This window comes from Pelophylax lessonae (assembly GCF_965119305.1).
Source record: "Pelophylax lessonae genome assembly, chromosome: 2".
In the NCBI taxonomy this organism is placed as follows: Eukaryota; Metazoa; Chordata; class Amphibia; order Anura; family Ranidae; genus Pelophylax; species Pelophylax lessonae.
Window position 1 is genome coordinate 707,270,947 of NC_138769.1, and position 20,362 is coordinate 707,291,308.

At 45.5% G+C, this 20,362-nt stretch overlaps 1 protein-coding gene across 2 annotated transcripts in view; it reads left to right on the plus strand.

Moving 5' to 3' along the window:
* DLG2 (discs large MAGUK scaffold protein 2) overlaps nucleotides 1-20,362 on the plus strand; it is a 2,359,657-nt gene that overhangs the window by 350,782 nt on the left and 1,988,513 nt on the right. For both annotated transcript variants that reach the window (XM_082244450.1, XM_082244453.1), the window contains exon 4: nucleotides 2,133-2,225. In XM_082244450.1, coding sequence (XP_082100576.1) covers nucleotides 2,133-2,225 — 93 coding nt within the window. The remainder of the gene's footprint in view (nucleotides 1-2,132; nucleotides 2,226-20,362) is intronic.

Consider the following 20,362-nt stretch of genomic DNA (forward strand, 5'->3'; position numbering starts at 1 on the left):
CCAGTCTGGTACATAAAAGGACTTCAATGGAGAGGAGTGAATAAGGACAAAAGAATACATAGATCTTGTTTATAGTTGTTTATAGCTTATAGACTGCTTTGGCAGTCATACACATGTGGTAAGTGCACACTTCACCCGGGTATGTGGGGAGGGCACTTACTCACCCATCGAGAAGATTTCAATTGGTTGATTGGGACCAGTGGCGGCTGGTGCTCCATGGGCCGGGGGGGGGGCAGACGGACCACACCATACCCCCCACCTCCTAGACCACACCAGCTTGCACACTTACCTTGGACTGACGTGGAGGGCAGGCTGCGGCGGCGGCTTCCCCCAGCAGCGGAGGCAGGGGTGGCTTCCCCTGCGTCTCCTCCCTCCAGTAGCATGGCCTCTCCTTTCGGGCTAATCGGGAAACGGGTCTCGCTTCCTGATTGGCTGGGAGGAGAATGAGTGTGATAATAGCGAATATTCATTCACTATTGTCACACAACTGGGTGGGCTCAGGGCACAGTACTCTGCCCCCCAAGCCCACCCTTTTTTTAAGCCTTTTAGATACTCTGGCTCTAATCACGTGCTTAAAAAAAAAAAAAAAATTGGAATCCAAGCCTTCGGCACCCTGCATGTAGATAAAGGGGCCGGACGCATGGATGGGGCGGCGCCCCTGCCCCCCAATGGGCGGGCCGCCACTGATTGGGACTATATTTAGTAATTGGTCATATCATATATGGACTTCCATTGAAGTAGAACTATAGGCAAAACTTTTTTTTTTTTTTTTTTGGATAGAGTAAGGAAGGGTTATAACCCCTTTCAGATTTTTTATCATTCATTTTCCTTCACTTCCTGTCACATAGCCAAATTGCAAGTGAGAAGAAAATCCCTGCAAATTAGGGAATTCCTTGGGGACCCCCAGGTCCCCAGAACTAGTGTCCCCATTGGAAGATTTCCCTCTATTACTTTTCTGGGGACAACCCAAAATTTGGGGTTTTCTTTTACTTTCGCTTTTATTGGTAATGGTAAACAGGATATATAACGGGAGCTCAGACAGCAATAAAAACGGGGAAGGGCTCTAATCCCACTCCTCTCTATCCAAAGCCAAAAAAATGTTTGCCTTTAGTTATATATTAAGTTGATCCTTCCACAATATAGATGAACTAATTGGCTGTGTATAGTGAACAACTGTGGTAACTGTTTGCATATAGTGAGTGACTAGCACCCACTTTTTGTTATATTTTGGAAGATTGGTGTTTGTACACATAAAGGGGCAGATGGTTGTATCAAACTGTATATTCAAAAAATGAGTAGCATCCAAGGAAGCGCCTTTACTGTGTTTGTTATATCACCTGGATTTACATGATGGTGTAATATTGAAAACAGTATCTCAGTCCACAAAGTGCATGGTGACCCTGGATGTTGCCTAAACAAAGATGGATCTGTCCTGGAGAAAAAAAGGGGTGAAAGGCATTGTTAGAGAGACTTATTTTTGTGAATGGTAATAAATACACAGTGTTAGACTTACACATTACTTAGCATACATGCTCTTAACATAAAATATACACTGTGAGGATACAGGCCGTTGATTTATCTTGACTGCCAATTATTGTTATCTTTTTGGTAAGGAGCCATCCACAGGGCATGCCCCACCCTGTCCTTGGGTGAAGCTATAAGTGTTTTGGACATACTCACTCTTCACGGGAATTTTAATTTGAAGAAACCAATGGACTTGTGTCCGAAAGGACTTTCTTTCCCTATTTGTGCCAACTTTGTGGAAAGTTTTTTGCCATTTGTTTCTTCTTTGTTTCTTCTATTTTAGTGTGGGATATCTACACTTTATGGGGTGTTGTTACACTAATTGTCACCAAACACAGCTTTTGTGACAGTAGTTTTGTTTTTGGTGGATTTAAGTTTTTTACACCTTGCTATTTCTTATATAGCATTTCCTTTTTTGTCACTTGCACAAATTTCTGGAGAGCACGTTTATTTATTCCCATTTATAAAATATATTCAATCGCACACTATAAGGTTTTCGTTCTGACAAGACAAAGGGGATATGTTTTTCTTTTAGTTTGAATGCAAAAAAGGGTTCAGCTGATTTATTTTATTAGTATTCATTTTTATTTTTTCTGTTCTCTTTTTAGCTGGAAGCTCTCAATGGCTCCAATGAATACACAACGAGCGAAGATCCAAATACAGAGAATAATGAATCTGACTCCACTGCTGCAAAGAGACCGGTACTGTAAAAGCTTTTATTCTTAGCGAGCTGCTTATAGTAACACCTGAGGACCGTTGTGCCAATGTTTTTGTGTGTTTCCTAATTTCCTTTTGGTGCTTTTGAAGTTAACCTTTTACTTTGTAGCAATTATGTATAATTCTGGAAGTAGCAGGGAGGGAGATGTACCTAGGCATCGCTTTTTCAATAATTAACGTTTTAGCATGTTTAGTGAGTTAAAGAAGAGCCTTGGGATTGCAAGATCTGCGGGCCGGGTGAGCTGAGTGTAATGAAGTGCTTTGCACTTCTCTTCCCAATCCAGAAATCTTCAGCTGCAAGGTCCAGGTTTTGACACAAATCTACAGTTCAAAAATACACTAGAATCTTAGGGTAAAGCAAATCTGTCAAGATTCACAGCAGTTATACGAAAATGCATTGCCTAACGAGAACCTGTATTGTGGACACTGTGCCAAAAAGGCAAGTAGAGGGCAAAGGACTAGTCAACAATTTTGCCTTCAGTCTTCCTGACAGTGGTATCGCTATGGGGGTGTCAGGGTGCAGACCATATCCTGGGTGGAAGGTTAGACAGGAGAGAGCCCGATTTTTAACAATTTAGGCAGCTGAGAGCCCGATGGAGGGGGTGCACTATGTTTTACCGCACCAGGTGACACCAACCCTAGTGATGCCACTGTTCCCTGCAGCTGATCTTTTCCCCATTACTAACTTACCATGCCTTGATCTGTACTGTCTCTTTGTGTGGAGGTGACCACCCTGGTAAAGGAATCAGACTTTGCTTCCTCATGTCTGAGTTGCCCCTTGATGACTCGTGATCTGATGACTGGAGGGGTAATAATCATGAAGTAGCAGGAGAGGTGGAGGAAGCACAAATCATAGTTAGTAAGTTACGTAGTTTGTTTTAGTTTATTTTGAACATGTTAAAAAAAAAAAAAAAACTGTAAAATAAGTAATCATTCAATAGTAGACAATGACAAAACCAGTGGCGGCTGGTGCTCAAAATTTTTGGGGGGGCGCAAAAAGAAAAATGTAATAGGTATTTCTTCGCGTCAAAAAACGCAGTAAAAAATTGCGTGACTTTGAAGTCATGGTACAGGCATGGCACAGGTGATGGTATAGGCCTGGCATAGGTGATGGTACAGGCATGGCACAGGTGATGGTACAGGCATGGCACAGGTGATGGTATAGGCATGGCACAGATATGGTATAGGCATGGCACAGATATGGTACAGGAGATGGTATATGCCCCCTTTCAATGCAGTGACCAGCGTACATGCCCCCTTTCAATGCAGAGACCAGTGTACATGCCCCCTTCAATGCAGAGTTCAGCGTGCGTGCCCCCTTCAATGCAATGAACATTGTGCTATGCCCCCTTCAATGCAATAAACACTGTGCTATGCCCCCTTCAATGCAATAAACACTGTGCTATGCCCCCTTCAATGCAATAAACACTGTGCTGTGCCCCCACAATGCAGAGTTCAGCGTGCATGCCCCCTTCAATGCAACTGTGCTGTGCCCCCTTCAATGCAATGAACAATGTGCTGTGCCCCCTTCAATGCAATAAACACTGTGCTGTGCCCCCTTCAATGCAATAAACACTGTGCTGTGCCCCCACAATGCAGAGTTCAGCGTGCATGCCCCCTTCAATGCAACTGTGCTGTGCCCCCTTCAATGCAATGAACAATGTGCTGTGCCCCCTTCAATGCAATAAACACTGTGCTGTGCCCCCTTCAATGCAATAAACACTGTGCTATGCCTCCTTCAATGCAATAAACACTGTGCTGTGCCCCAACAATGCAGAGTTCAGCGTGCATGCCCCCTTCAATGCAACACTGTGCTGTGCCCCCTTCAATGCAATAAACACTGTTCTGTGCCCCCTTCAATGCAATAAACACTGTGCTGTGCCCCCTTCAATGCAATGAACACTGTGCTGTGCCCCCACAATGCAATGAACACTGTGCTGTGCCCCCTTCAATGCAATAAACACTGTGCTGTGCCCCCTTCAATGCAATAAACACTGTGCTGTCCCCCCTTCAATGCAATAAACACTGTGCTGTGCCCCCTTCAATGCAATAAACACTGTGCCCCCTTCAATGCAATGAACTCTGTGCTGTGCCCCAACAATGCAGAGTTCAGCGTGCATGCCCCCTTCAATGCAACTGTGCTGTGCCCCCTTCAATGCAATGAACACTGTGCTGTGCCCCCACAATGCAGAGTTCAGCGTGCATGCCCCCTTCAATGCAACTGTGCTGTGCCCCCTTCAATGCAATAAACACTGTGCAGAGTTCAGCGTGCGTGCCCCCTTCAATGCAACTGTTCCGTGCCCCCATCAATGCAGAGTTCAGCGTGCGAGCCCCTTTCAATGCAGAGCGCCACAGCATTGTCCCCAATGATTGCAGAGCGCCACAGCATTGTCCCCCAATGATTGCAGAGCGCCACAGCATTGTCCCCCAATGATTGCAGAGCGCCACAGCATTGTCCCCCAATGAATGCAGAGCGCCACAGCATTGTCCCCCAATGATTGCAGAGCGCCACAGCATTGTCCCCCAATGATTGCAGAGCGCCACAGCATTGTCCCCCAATGATTGCAGAGCGCCACAGCTTTGTCCCCCAATGATTGCAGAGTGCCACAGCATTGTCCCCCAATGATTGCAGAGCGCCACAGCATTGTCCCCCAATGATTGCAGAGCGCCACAGCATTGTCCCCCAATGATTGCAGAGTGCCACAGCATTGTCCCCCAATGATTGCAGAGCGCCACAGCATTGTCCCCCAATGATTGCAGAGCGCCACAGCATTGTCCCCCAATGATTGCAGAGCGCCACAGCTTTGTCCCCCAATGATTGCAGAGTGCCACAGCATTGTCCCCCAATGATTGCAGAGCGCCAGCATTGTCCCCCAATGATTGCAGAGCGCCAGCATTGTCCCCCAATGATTGCAGAGCGCCACAGCATTGTCCCCCAATGATTGCAGAGCGCCACAGCATTGTCCCCCAATGATTGCAGAGTGCCAGCGTGCGTGCTCCCTTCAAACTTACCTGGCGGCGGGAACCGGCGGGCGGCCTGCTCCGTTCAAACTTACCTGGCGGCGGCGCGGCTCAGCTTCTTCCTCCTCTTCTGCGGCGGGTCCTTCTCCCTCGTCGTCTCGGCGGCGGGAACCGGCGGGCGGCCTCTCCTCTTCTCTGAGCGGCGGTGATGGTAAGTGACTGACGCACGCACCGGCACCGCCCCCATTGCGACGTCAGCGATATCCTGGATGATGATTGGTCCAGGCTGTAGACTGGACCAATTACAGCCAGGATATCAGAAAGTGGGGGTGTCCAACCGCAAAGACTTGCGCCCAGGATACCCCCCTACCCCCCCAGAAGGCAGCCAATCGGCGCCTCTTCTGGGACGTAACCCCCCCCCCCCCCAGCCACCAGTTCCTTGGGTTCAGGCCGGCGAACCCGATTTTTTTTTTGAACAACTTTATTTGTTCGTTTTGTTTTTTTTTTTCTTTTTTTTTAGGGGTAGGGGGGCGGCGCCCTGGCGCCCCCTATGCACGGGCCGCCACTGGACAAAACAACTAGTTACAAGAGGAGACAAAAAAAAACTATAAAAAATAATTTAGTTTTCATATCCGAAAAGGAGTGGGAAGAAGTACAAATGTATTTAATCCCACCCTTTCCCCATAATAAACATTAACTTATTCAGAGTCTCAACACTACAAAGTTATACCATAATTAATAATTCAAAAATAATATACTAATTCAAATATAATATAATCTACAGAAAGAATATAGCAGTAGCAGGGAGATTTTTGCACTGCAGGTCCCCAGGTACAGCTTCCTCTCCAGCAAAGAGAACATTAGTGACATTACCAAATCTCACTCTAAATCCCATGAGATCAGGGGAGCAGTACCTTAAATGATCTCACGTTGCAGAAATACAGCTATGAGGCTACAGAACAGGAGTGCCTAAGCACACTCACATGTCAGGAAGTGCACTGCTTATTTTCAGGATACAGCTTAGGCATAAGTGACATTTCCAATTAACAAAGCTAATTCATATTTTTGAGTTCAAGTCCACTTCAAGTGTCAAAAATGTATTATAAACTGTAAACTCCTACCCATTCACCAAAAAAGTGTAAGAAAGTAAAAAACCACAGAAAACAGTTTTTGACAAGTCCTTTATTAAAAAGAAAAAACATTAGTGTCCTTCGATGTAAATCCATTGTCAATCACAGCGCCTACCGGACCCGAAAAATAAAAATAGAAATTCAAACTACTTCCGCCTCTTAAGAGGCTACCCGCCATCTGCCCGATCCTCAGCTTTGACAGTTCTTTTATAGGCAGGGGGTGGGGCCACTCAGTTACGTCACCCAGTGCCACCGCCCCTTTGAAGTCACTTGACATTTTTTTTTTCTTTTTAATAAAGGACTTGTCAAAAACAATGTTCTGTGCTTTTTACTTTTTTACACTTTTTTGGTGAATGGGTAGGGGTACGATGCCCGATTCCCATTCACATGGGGGGGAGGGTGGGATTCTGATAAGCCCCCCACGCACAGACCCCAAAAACTACAGCCCAGGGTTGTCCGGAAGAGGCCCTTGTCCACACCAAAATGGGGACAAGCTGCATTGGGGTGGGAGGGGCTCTGCAACCCCCTCCCCCCCCCCATGGTGAGGGCATGTGGCCTAGTATGGTTCAGGTTTTTCTATCTGTATTGCTGGGAGACAACAATACATTACAGCCGTGAGCAAGTTTAAATTGCATTTTTTCCTTTAGAAATGTCAGTATTGCTGCAGCAGGCTCCGTACATTGTACAGATGGGCCACTTTACAGGCATATTATGGGGACTCCCCCAGGCATGATATTTAAAGGAATTTTTCATTTTTATTGTTTCACTTTAAGCATCATGAAAATCACTGCTCCTGTAAAAACAATTGTTTTAAAATTAGTTTTGTTTGCATTGATACATGTCCCCCAGAGCAGTACCCAGGTCCCCATACACGTTTTATGGCAATAACTTGCATGTAAGCCTTTAAAATTAGGACTTTTGATTTTTCATGTTCGTGTCCCATAGACTTTAATAGAGTTTGCATGTTTGCTAGAAGTTTTTTCCTGTTTGAGATGTTCTGGTGTGAACCGAACAGGGGTGTTTGGCCCATCACTAATAATGAGCATCAGGTACAACTGGAAATCTGCCAGGGAGGGATGTCCTTGTCATCACATATGATACTCTTGTAGTTGTTAGCAAGGCATCTATTGTCCTCCCTTTATTGGCAAATAAATGACACAGGAGAACTCCCTTTAACTGTGTAATATGTGGTTTTCAGTTGTCCAGTTTGGAAGCCATCAGTGTAAATCTTATATAAAAAAAAAAGCCATTTAGCACTCAAGTAAAGGAAATATACTTAGCCATCCATATGGAACTTGAAATGTCCAAGCTGTGTATGTAGCAGTATATAAGTCCATATCCAGAGAGAATTTCAGACCCTTAAAATAATGGAGGAGGTAGGGGAGGAGGTATCCCTGAGGCTGGCTGCATGGGACCAAGCTGGAAGCCTGACCGGTGAGACAACTGTCACCCTTCCATGTAAGGGAGGTTTGTAAATTTACCTAAAATGTCTGCTTTTGGCGCCAAAATGGCAAAAAAAACTTAGGTAATTCTATAAATATATGTGGTGTCATCGCGCCCAACTTGAAAAACGTCATGACACAAAAACATCACAGTGCACCTGCCATGACGTGTACCACAGGCAGTGTACACTATTTATATTAAAAAAGAATAGCGCGCACATGCAAAAGAAATGACTATCAAATATGGAGACAATCCATAAATAAAAATGGGGATTTAGTCCCACCATATGGCCATATCGAGCTCAAGCCCACCACTGCATCAAAGTACCCCATTATCAGTGGGTCCTACACTATCCATAAAAAAGGGGTGAATCCAGCCTCTCTAACCCTTGGAGACAACACTCCTTGCTGGGAAAGATGTGCTAATGCACTACAAAGGACTCCTCCTATATCTACTTGATAGTGGACTCTGATAGAGTACAGGTGTGTGTGGGGGGTGGGGTGCTCAACCTCAGAAGTCTGGTCAGACCGAATACATAATAAACAAGCAAAAAATTGGGGGAGCAGTGTACACTATTACTAAATTGCTAGAAGATAGGTGGTCAGGAAAAAGGAAGGGAAGGGAATGTGCGTCCCTCCCTTTCTGCACCATACCAGGCTATATCTTCCCCTTTGCAAAGCACCTTGTCCCCATGTTAGAGGGTCAAAGGCCTCATCACCACATTGGATGCCTCAGAAGCATGTAGGTGTTTTCAGGGGGGGACCTTTTGGAATCTGGATCCCTCCTTTATAATAAATGGCCACCAGATATCCCTCAAGGGGAATGAGTACTGGGTAGTGGGTACATGATAACCCTTATTACTCATTATTGAGTGACAAAAACATATAGACATCCATACGGTGAAAACATTTTTTTTTCAAGAAAGTGTAAATAATATTCTGCGATGTAATCCATTTTCGATGTCAGCCCATTGTCAATCATGCCATCCAGTGATGTAGTTACAGTATCTATTATGATGACCCTCTGTCCAACGATGTTACCCAGCTGCCTCAAAAATCTTTCCCCACCACCCAACGATCTTGCCCTGCTGAATTATAACTGAAAAATGACAGATCCAGGTTGGCTTCTGTTTGTAAACAAACCATCTGGGAGTGCTGGGTGATGTCATTGGCCAGATAGGTCATAACCATATTTGGTCAGTGACATTGACCAGGATTCACAGTTTGCTTGTTTGCTCCTGTGTTGTCACCCTGTCACACATGTCCCTGGCGTAGACTTCAAGTAGCCATACTGACACACATTGCTCAGGCATGGTCCAAAGTTGTCTTTTTAAGGCAGCGGTGTCCAACCTTTTGGCCTTCCTGGACCACATTGGAAGAAAAAGAATCGTCTTGGGCAGCACATACAATACGCTAACAATAAGGATAGCTGATGAGCAGAAAAAGACCAGCAGATCACAAGTTAATGATCACTGATATAGATAATATACCTATCTGAGTAATAAAACTTCATGTTTTTGTAATATTTTTATTAGAAAAATAAAATATGGCAACATAAAACTAGAGCATTTTTGATAAACTAACACATCAATATCTGGTTGGATGGATGTAGTAGCAATGCTCAATGAATTCTCAAGGTGCTCATCAGATATTTTGGTTCTAATTCTAGCCTTTGTGTGCTTCATCCTTGAAAATAGTTGCTCACAAATATGCTGCCTATGATGAAAAAAAAAAAAAAACTGATGACATGAATGATGATTGGTGAATGGTGGTGAATGGTGATTGTGAAGAATTGGAGATTTTTCTTTGGGAAGATAAAACTTATAAAAGTCCAGTAAAGAGACACTGTCTTTTTTTTTTTTTTTTTCCAGCTGCATGTGTTCGCTAAGTGTTAACACATTTTTACAAAAACATTCCCCAAAAAAATCAACTTTTTAGGTAAGTTTACAATTTTGTGTTGGGCCACATTCAAAGTTGTCTTTGTAGGGCCGCAGGTTGGACATCCCTGCTTTAAAGCGGAGTTCCAGCCTAACCGCACACTCACCTGTCCCACGGTCCAGCGATGCGCCGTCTTCTCCCTCTCTGCTCCGCGGCGCCGGCATCACTGATGCGGGTACGCACTGCGCATGCGCGAGTTGCGCTATGCGTCGTGATTGGCCGGCAATCTTCTGGGACCTCTGACAAGTCCCAGAAGATTGCAGGGAGGGAGGGAGAGAGGAGAACTTCCGCTCAGGGCGCCGCGGAGCTCCGAGCGGAGGTGGGAGCGGGTACCTGTCAAAACTAGGTACCCGCCCCCCCCCCCCAAAAATGACATGCCAAATGTGGCATGTCAGGGGGTTAGGACTATTTAAAGCGGAAGCTCCACTTTTGAGTGGAACTCCGCTTTAAGGCCTTGTATACAGGTCTCTCCTGTTGCATGCAGCGGGCAATACAGGCCTCCGAACACAACCCTTTTTACTAAATGGGATGCCCAAAAACCACATGCCATGCGATATAACGCCTCCTTGCTGCCTTTCAAATGCCCTCTGAAGAGCATTCCAAATGCACATGTATGCAGGTAAATGAGTCCTTATGAAGCCATTGCAGAGCAAACACGTGCAGGTGACACTGGAACCAGTGCATGTAGACCGGAAGGGTCCGAAAGAGGCTGGTGGTTAAACAGCATAAATGTGCATTGTTTGCTGACAACTTGCTTCTTTTCCTAACCTCCCCACACCCCTCCCTATCCTTCACTTATGGATCTCCTCAGCAGTGTTAATTTAATTGACTAAAACATGTTCGTCAAAATTTTGGTCAGCGGCATGTTTCTAGTGACAAAAGCTAAATTCAGTGGTCCCAAATTTTCATCAATTGACGAAAACTATGAAGAAAATAAATTAAATTTTTGTCAACAAACAAAAGGACGTTTAGACCACGTAAACTTCTGGTTTCCTTGGAGCTCCACCTGTAAAGCCTGTGAGTGTTTCCCCTCCCAGAAAGCAAGGTAGGGACTATAGCATGCTTAGTGGTATGTGATGCCTAGCACTGTGCAGCATTACAGGCCTACTTAGGTGACCGTCCATCCAGAGCACTGTGTGCATTACAGGCCTCCTCAGACAGACCACTGTCCAGAGCACTATGCAGCATTTACAGGTCTCCCGACCATCCACAGCACTGTGTGCATTACAGACCTCTGTTCCTCAGGCAATTGTCCAAAGCTCTGTGCATTACAGGCCTCCCAATCATCCAGAGCACTGTGTGCATTACAAGCCTCCTCAGACAGACCACTGTCCAGAGCACTATGCAGCATTTACAGGTCTCCCGACCATCCACAGCACTGTGTGCATTACAGACCTCTGTTCCTCAGGCAATTGTCCAAAGCTCTGTGCATTACAGGCCTCCCAATCATCCAGAGCACTGTATGCATTACAGGCCTCTGTTCCTCAGGCCACCGTTCAGAGCACTGTGCATTACAGGACTCTGCTCCTAAGACCACTATCCAGAGCACTATGCATTACAGGCCTCTGCTCCTCAGACCATCGTCCAGAGCACTGTGCATTACAGGCCTCCTCAGACCACTGTCCAGAGTGTCTGTGTAGTTTGTTCAAACCATAATACCATAAATAATAACATGATTTTCAATTTTTTTTTACTCAAGGAGTATATAATGATTTTTAAAATTCTAGCAAAATGCTGAAATAATGCATTAAAATTTACCCAAACCCATTTGATTTTAGTCAATTAAAATGTACCGGAGGTTTTAGTTGACTAAATATGACTAAAACTAAAACCATTACATATGGCTAAAATGTGAATAAAACTAAAATAGCATTTTAGTCAAAAGACTATGACTAAAACTAAAATGAAATTTGATGCCAAAATTAACACTACTCCTCGGATGATTCCTCCTTCTCCTCCTCCTGGTTCATCCTTACTCTGTTTCTGGGGGCGCAGGCAGGTGTATCACATATGGTGAATGTGTTTCAAGGTTAAACGTTCTGGATCAAGGTCCATGCCCAGATTCACTCAGTGACTATGATAAACATCATTAAAAATCCCAAGGTTGATTTACTTAATGAACCCATTGAAGGGGTCCCCAAACATACTTAAACCTTGATTCACTAGTTCCTAGTGGCCAAAGATTGCCATTGCGACCATTTAGATGAATCCTGTGGTAGATTTAGCAGTGATGAAACAGAAGCTCTTATGAATAATGCTTACAGTGGAAGTAAACTCTCTCGCAAATGACTAACCATTTAAAGTTGAAGTAAACCCATCGATTAAACAGTTTAGTCAAGGAAGCTGCCATCTTGGCCTCTGTTTAATCTTCAACTGCCATGGTGCTGCACATGTGATCAGTTATGACACCAGTCATTGGAGGGTTTGACAGTTTGATTGAGAGCACAACCAATGTTTTTAGCCAAGGAAGCTGCCATCTTGGCCTCTGTTTAATTCTTATCTGCCATGGTGTTGCACATGTGATCAGTTATGACACCAGCTATTGGATGGTTTGACGGTTTGGTTGAGAGCACAACCAATGTTTTTAGCCATGAAAGCTGCCATCTTGGCCTCTGTTTAATTCTTATCTGCCATGGTGCTGCACATGTGATCAGTTATGACACCAGCCATTGGATGATTTGAGAGCTTGGTTGAGAGCACAACCAATGTAACAGTTACATTCCCAGCACATGAAACTGTTAAATCAATGGGTTTAGTTCCACATTAAATGGTTAGTATTTTGCGAGACATCTCTTCGAGGTTTCAGTGGGTTTGGAACCCAAGGATACACTACATTCAACCCCCTTCTTAATAGCTGTTGCTGTGGCGGTCGGACTTGGCGTTCGGACGATTTGTAGTCCTCTCTCTTCATCTTTCTTTTTGCTCTCTTCTCTCCACCGATGGTGACATGACACTTTGTAGATCAACATGGGTCATATTGCACAATAGAAGTCACGTCCATTTGATTCGTATGTTTGAATCTGCGCGGGTGCCTTGATTAAGCTCATGCGGGTTATACTTGCTGGTTTAGAACATCTGCACATTACATCTCCATTTTGATATTTCTGTTTGTTATTTTGTTCTATACCCTGACCTGAGCACACTTGTAGCACTTATCATCTGTGCCTTATCTGTATTTCCTTTTGTTATACCTCCTGCCTGCATAGCAGAACTTTGCGATCAAAGAATGACTACTTTGTTGTAATAGCACTTTAAAACTTTAATGAAAAAAACATTAAAACAGAAAGGTGAAGGAGTTTTAAAAATTCCGAACATATTTTAAGTCTCTCAGATTTACAGGGTTCGTACGGTCATGAAAATCCTGGAAAAGTCATGGGATTTTGACATGACACTTTCCAGGCCTGGAAAAGTTATGGAAAATGAGTAAACCCCACTGTTTTGGAAAAGTCATGGAATTTTGTGCAACTATTTAATTTAGAAACTGCCCCCTGTATTCTGTCGGAGCGGGGGACAGTAAGTGGACTATTTTCTCTGTTTCGGGTTAGGCGGATTAATCAGCCGCAGCGCACTGCACAGCTGAAGCCTGGTCACTGGCCTCTTCAATATGAATAGACCGTGACAGGCTGGGAACTCTGCGGCGGATTGATCAGCCTAAACCTGAAACCAAGAAATAGTTCACTTACTGTTCTGCTCCCAGGGGCGTACCAGCGGGGGGCGCGCGCACGCGCACTCGGGGGTGTTAGCCGGGCCATCCGGATCGCCGCACTGGGGGGGGTGTCAGGCCGGTGTCCGCTGGGCCACCCGCATCGCCGCACTGGGGGGTGTCAGGCTGCTCTGGGGGGTGTCCGCCGGGCCGCCCGCATCGCCGCACTGGGGGGGGGGGGGGTGTCAGGCCGGAGAGTGGAGGAGAGCTGAACCTGAGCCGGAGCTCGGCACTGGAGGATGACACCTTTACTGAAGCTGAAGCAGAAGCGACTAAGCACCGGAATGGTCTGAGGAGGTTGGTGATGAAGGACGTGCGGATTTCTCTGACTGCTGCTTCTCCCTCCACCAGTAGCCGGTTGGAGCTGTGGTGAGCACTGTGGTCCAGGAGAGGAGCGCCCTGGGAAAAGGAATTATGGTGAAGGAGGGCAGAGTGCGGGCCACTCTCTTCATACTGCCCAGTGAGTGTACCCAGAACAGGGGATCAGGGTCCCTGGGTGTGACGTGGAGGATCCCTTGTGTGAAAGGGAATCGGGGTCACCAGGTGTGCCATGGGGATCGGAGTCACCAGGTGTGACATGGGGGATAGGGGTCACTGGGTGTAACAGGGGTTCGGTGTCACCAGGTGTGTCATGATGAAATGGGGTCCCTGGGTGTGCCATGGGGGATTGAGGTCCCCAGGTGTGACATGGAAAAACATAGACATAGAGGCATTGTGACATAGAGGAACATTGGGCTCACTGTGTATGACAGCATGACATGGAGGAACATGGGGATCCCCAGGTGTGGCATGGAGGAACATTGGGGTCAGTGGGTATGACAGCATGATATGGAGAAATATTGGGGTCCCAGGATGTGACATGGAAAAACATCAGGGTCCCTGCGTGTGACAGAGGGACATCAGGGTCCCCAGGTGTGACATGGAGGAATATGGGGGTCACTGGGTACGACAGCATAACATAGAGGAACCATCAGATCAGGGTCGCTGGGTATGACAGAGGAGTTTTTAACCCCTTCCCTTTTTGTTTATTTATTTTTTTGGGGGGGGGGGAGCACAAGTGGCTGGTCTTGCCGAGGGCGTAAAATAGTCCAGCACCGGCCCTGATCCGATCGCTGGCTTTTTCACCCGAGCGCCTGAAGTGACACTGGCTCCCAGCTGCGGCAGCGGTGCTTCCATCTCATCCACTGTAAAACAAGGGACCATTTTGAGTCACGCTGTATCCAGAAACGAAACCCTAACTGCAGAGGTACTGTACACTACAAAGATTGTCATTTATTTTAGTAAAAATATGCTGGGTGTAACATGGATTTTCTTCTTATTTAACATGTATACATAGACATTTCATGAAACTTTAGGTCATGAATATTTACGTGAAATCATGGAAAAGTCATGGAATTTTATTGGTAAAAATGTGTATGAACCCTGGATTTAGTTTTTCCTGTTCTGGTTTCCTTTTATAGCAATTGTAGCTTTTCTGCTTGTTTCCATAGAGACCAGCGGAAAGGGGTGGCATAGTCAGCCACTTGTGCTGATTTTGTTTTTTTGAGTATCTTTAGGCCCCTTTCACATGGGCTGTCCGATGAGGTCTGCTTGTCAGTTTTTTAGGAGGACCTGATCGGACCCTCCATTCTCCTCTGTGGAGCTGCAGATGTGAGCAGACACATTTCTGCTGACACCCGCTGCTATCCGAACCAATCCTGCCCGCAAAAGCCAGACAGATGGTGGTCCATCATGGTATTTTCCATCCGTCGGATTGGATGGAAATGGACAGGCAGTCCATTTCAATCTGATTTCCCCATAGAGGAGAGCAGGACTGTGTCCGTGTCCGCTCTGCACAGCTCTGAGCAAGCGGAATCTGCTGCACGGAAGTGCCCATGTGGAAGGGGCCTTAGGTTTTAGGATTGTATCAATTGGAAAATGTAGCTTGCTTTTAGTGCACTCTGCTTGCTTTGAGATGAGTTTGAGATGCTCCTGAGGTCATTCACAGTTCTTAGACAAGTGCATACAGTTGACCTGCATTTGACCTGTTTCAAGCTTCTCTTTCATTTCCATTGTCTTGTATGGGGAGGGAAGTAGTTCTGACACAGCAAACAAAAGCTGGTTAACACGAGATCTAAAATAACCGGTGCCATATTTTATATTCCTCTCAGCAAGATCCATCATAAATAGTCAAAGGAAAACAAAATGCATACAAAAGAGAAAATAAAAATATTTTATGGCTGACTGGAGTCCACAAGTCTAATGAATATGGCACCCGGGCAGGTAAATTATTGACAAAAGACTGCTGGGGCAATCCCAGCATTTTCTAACAAATCAGGAAGGACCACCTCTAATAAAGAAACGTGCACAGTACATACAGCCAGTGCCGGACATGGTCATCTAGTGCCCAGGGCGAACATGCCAAACTGCACCCACCCCCAAGATATTTGAGTATTATTTGTCAGCAAAGATCCCCCCCCCCCTCCTCCTAGTACAAATCTTTGCCCCCCTGCAAAAAAAATCACTCCACCTAGCACAAATCTTCTACCTTTTTCCCCTTTGAGTTCACATCCTCTCCCCCCAATCCAAATCCCCCTCCCAGCTTAAACTCCCCCCCAATCCCCCCTCCTAGCACAAATCCCCCCCCTCATCCCAACACAAATCCCCCTAAACCATCACTCTTAGCATGCTTACCCCCTAGATTCCCCCTCCTAGAATACTTACTCCTTGGTGCCCCCCAAAATCTCCTTTACAACACAAATCCCCCCCCCACCTCACATGATACCACAGTGCTCAGGGCGGCCTCGCCTCTTGCCCATCCCTTGCCCAGGCCCTGCATACAGCGCTCCTCTCTGGTATGCAATATACGGCCACACACAGGGTTTGACAGCTGTCAGAATGCTGGGTTGCTATTGGGAGAGGGCGGGCATAACGCAATTCAAGGGCCCCGCTCCCTTTTGTCAAAAAGAACCACCTCTGATACAGGTTTTAACCCATTGATCCCCGCACTAGCAAGCCACAACCATGGTTGGGGGGTGCTTGTAGAGGGGCCCCATTCACTTGAATGGGACATGTTCGAAGGGCACTACATCTTCTGAAAAAGACAGGGGTTTCATTCTTTCCACACCTCCTGCCACTGCCTCTGCAACTAAAGGGGTAACGGTCCAAGGGCAGTAAGAACACAGCTCAACTTGGGGGGTTTACCCCCCTCCACACACACATATACTCACACCTCACATGTGAATGAGCTCTAAGATGGTTTGATGTCAGAATGCAAACACATTTTTAGTTGGGGGAGACGGTTCACTTTAAGATATCCTTTTTGTGGTATAAACAGGGCTATCCTTACAGCGGCGACCAAATATGAGTTTGTGCTTCCGCAGATTGTTTGCTACCCCCACGCACAGCTCCAGTCTGTGCCTTTTCTACACACGACAAGCGAGTATTCTGAGGAAACGTGGTGCGTCTATTGTCCATTGCAGCTAAATCAGTCTCTGTTCTATTGTATTAATTCTACACAATCTGTAAGTACAGTCAGTCTTTCTTCAGTCCCATCCGAATCAATAAGTACGCCTACATACACAGTGTGCTGCAGGCTTGCTGAAAGCTAACAGTTGCTATTGGAGACACAATAAAAAAAACGCACTTCAACTCAGCAAGAGATTGAAAGGTGAAGGAGTTATCTAATATTTTCAGAGATATTTTAAACCGCTCAGATTTTGGTTTTCCTGTTCCGGCATCCTTTTATAGCAATTGTAGCTTTTCTGTTGGTTTCCATGGAGACCGGCAAAATTGTGAATGATCAAAGCACACTGTACTTCCTGCTTTGAACATATGGACTAATGAATGAGCCGTACAACTCAGGAGAATGGAGATTTATTCCTCTTAGGAAAAACTTTGCCGATAAGACTTTCTACATTAAGCCTGGGTTCACACTAGTGCAGCTGCAGCATGACCCGATTCTCAGTGCGATTGTGTACATTGCACATTTTTGATGCGTTTTTCATGCTTCATGCCTTTTTGTAAGAGGAGACTGGGTTTTATACACTAAACTGTGTCAAAAACACACAAATAATACATGTACATGCGTTTTACATGCTTTTCACACACATTTCTGGTGCCTTTACAGTGAAGTCTTTGTGGCCAAAATCATGTTGCACCAACACCAAAGTAGCACCTGCCCCTTTTCTAATAAGGCACTGTAGCTCAGCTGCATTGATGTGAAGGCACACTATAGAGAATAATGTGATGTCCATTGTCCTGTGTTCAGCATGTAGACAGGTGCAGTCAGCTGCATTGCAACTAGGTGGCTCTGTACGATAATAGTGTGTGGTACAGCAGGTAGTGACACAAGGTGTTAGGCCCCTTTTAGATAGAACCCTGATCACAGTGATATCATGAGTAAGTCAGTGCTCAATTATAAGTCAGGTTGGGAAGGGAAAACAAAATGGCCCCTGTCCCCACCTATAACTGGCCTTCACAGCAAGGAGCACATGGAAGGGCAATGCATGCAAGACAAAACCAGAGAAAATGCCCAGCTTAACTCGCCAACCAGTCTGCTTACCAACCAAATTAACCTGTCTAACAGGGGTTTAGTTAACACACATTTGCAAATACATGCTTAAGCTGCAAGGTCACTTCATGGCACCCTCTATTACCTGCAGTCCTAACTCCTGTAAATTTATGAGAGTCTCCACAGTGGAATCACATGCATACTAATGGATAAATAGAGGGCAGGTGGGCCTGGAGGTAGCCCAATCCTCCTTAAAGGTACAGGGGCATGCTGGGCACCCAGCATAAAGCACAATGGCAGTAAAAGTGTCCAGTGTGTCCCCCCACCTATATTACATCAGTAACAAACAAAATGGCCCCTGTCCCCACCTATAACAGGCCTTCATAGCAAAGAGCACATGAAAGGGCAATGCACGCAAGACAAAACAAGAGAAATTTCCAGCTCAACTCACCAATCGGTCTGCTTACCAACCAAATTAACCTGTCTAACAGGGCTTTAGTTAGCACACATTTGCAAATGCATGCATAAGCTGCAAGACAACTTCACGGCACCCGGTTTTACATGCAGTCCTAACTCTTTAAATTTATGAGAGTCTCCACAGTGGAATTACATGCATTTTAATGGATAAATAGAGGACAAACAAACCTTACCAACCAAATTAACTTGTCTGACAGTATGCATTAAAAACAAGGGTTTAGTTAGCACACATTTGCAAACGCATGAATTTGGGAGGGACCCTAGCAGCACCCTCTGCCACCTTGTGCCCTGCTCCTTGCCATAGGCCTCCACACGACATTCCCATCCTTAGACCTTTGTATCCTCAATGAAAGAATGTCCACACAAGAAGTAGTTTGTTGCACTTTACTGGTGATATTCAGGAAACAACATTACAGTCACATCAATAAGGACATACATTCCAGAGTCATTTGACATTATACAGTCAATCACATTTAGTGGACAGTCTGCAGTGGTCACAAGTGAAAGAATGTGCAGCATCTCAGCAGTCCATCGCCCGCTCTTTTTCCTCATGGGTTAACTGAATTTGATTGACAGCTGGGGAAGTCAATGGCGTCATGCTGCCATCTCAGCCAATGAGGAGGAAAAGTCTCAGGCAGCTAAGTGTCTCCTGCAACATCGCTGGATCGAGATGGGCTCAGGTAAGTATTAGGGGGGCTGAGGGGGCTGCTGCATATCGAAGGCGTTTATCTTAATGCATAGAATGCATTAAGATAAAAAATCTTCTGACTTTACAACTACTTTAAAGTAAAAAAACACCCCACTATTTGTCCTACCTATTCAAACCCCTAAACACTTACCTGGCTCCATGTCTCTGCGCCAGCACTATCTTGGCTGCAGCACTGCTCCCCTCATTTCCTGCTTTCACAGGAATTGGCTCCTGCTGCTGTCAATCAGTTTCCTGTGAAGAGGGAGCGGGGGGAGTTGACTACTGTTGCTGTGTGTGTCTATTGATGCACACAGCCTGGCTCTGGAGTGCCCATACACGGGTGCCTCTTTGGCACCTGGCCTGCTAATGAGACACTTGGAGAAGGTGACAGCCCCAAAAAAGCAGGTAAGGGACCTTTCTGTGCAATATCATTGCACAGAGCAGAGCAGATTTTCTTCAGTCTGAAAACAAAATTGAAAGTCTTTTTCCAGTCTTCAGGTCCCCAGCACTGCCCTATTTACTGCGTGAAGCCGGCTCTGACTCCCTATGACTTCACAGTCGGCTCCCCACTGCACATGTACATTTCACGCTGCACTGTGTGACATGTCCCAGAAGTTTGCAGGCAGGGAGTGAGGGGGTGAACTTCTGCTGAGATAGCCTAGGCCAATGATGGGGAACCTTGGCATCCCAGATGTTTTGAAACTACATTTCCCATGATGCTCATGCACTCGGTAGTGTAGTTGAGTATCATGGGAAATGTCGTTCCAAAACATCTGGGGTGTCAAGGTTCACCATCACTGGCCTAGGCGATCGCAACAGAAGTGGGAGTGGGTACGTGGCAAAACTAGGTACCTGCTCTCCAAAAATAAAAAATCTCCAAAAGGGGGAGAGGAGGGGGAAGTAGGACATAAAGCAGAACTTCCCTTTTGAGGTAAAGTTCCACTTTTACATCTTTTTTTATTGTAACCAAAAAATTTAAAAATAAAAACAGACATTGAAACCACTTTCTTTTTTAATTTTAAGATTTTATTAAATCCTTCAACAGGGTTGTAAATTACATATTGATAACTACAGTAAGCAGAAACCTTCATCACCCCAAGAAACACGCAGACAAAGCAAAAATAGGATCTTTAGTACAGCTTACAAAATTAGCAACATTGTTATTGCTTTGAACTTCAAGAATGAATGTCTCCATAGTGCCTGCAGCTACAAAGGTCATTGAGGGTTTATTTTGAAGCTCATTTGCTGCTTGTTAAGATCATGGAAATGCCCATAGTCTAGGCTAGTTAT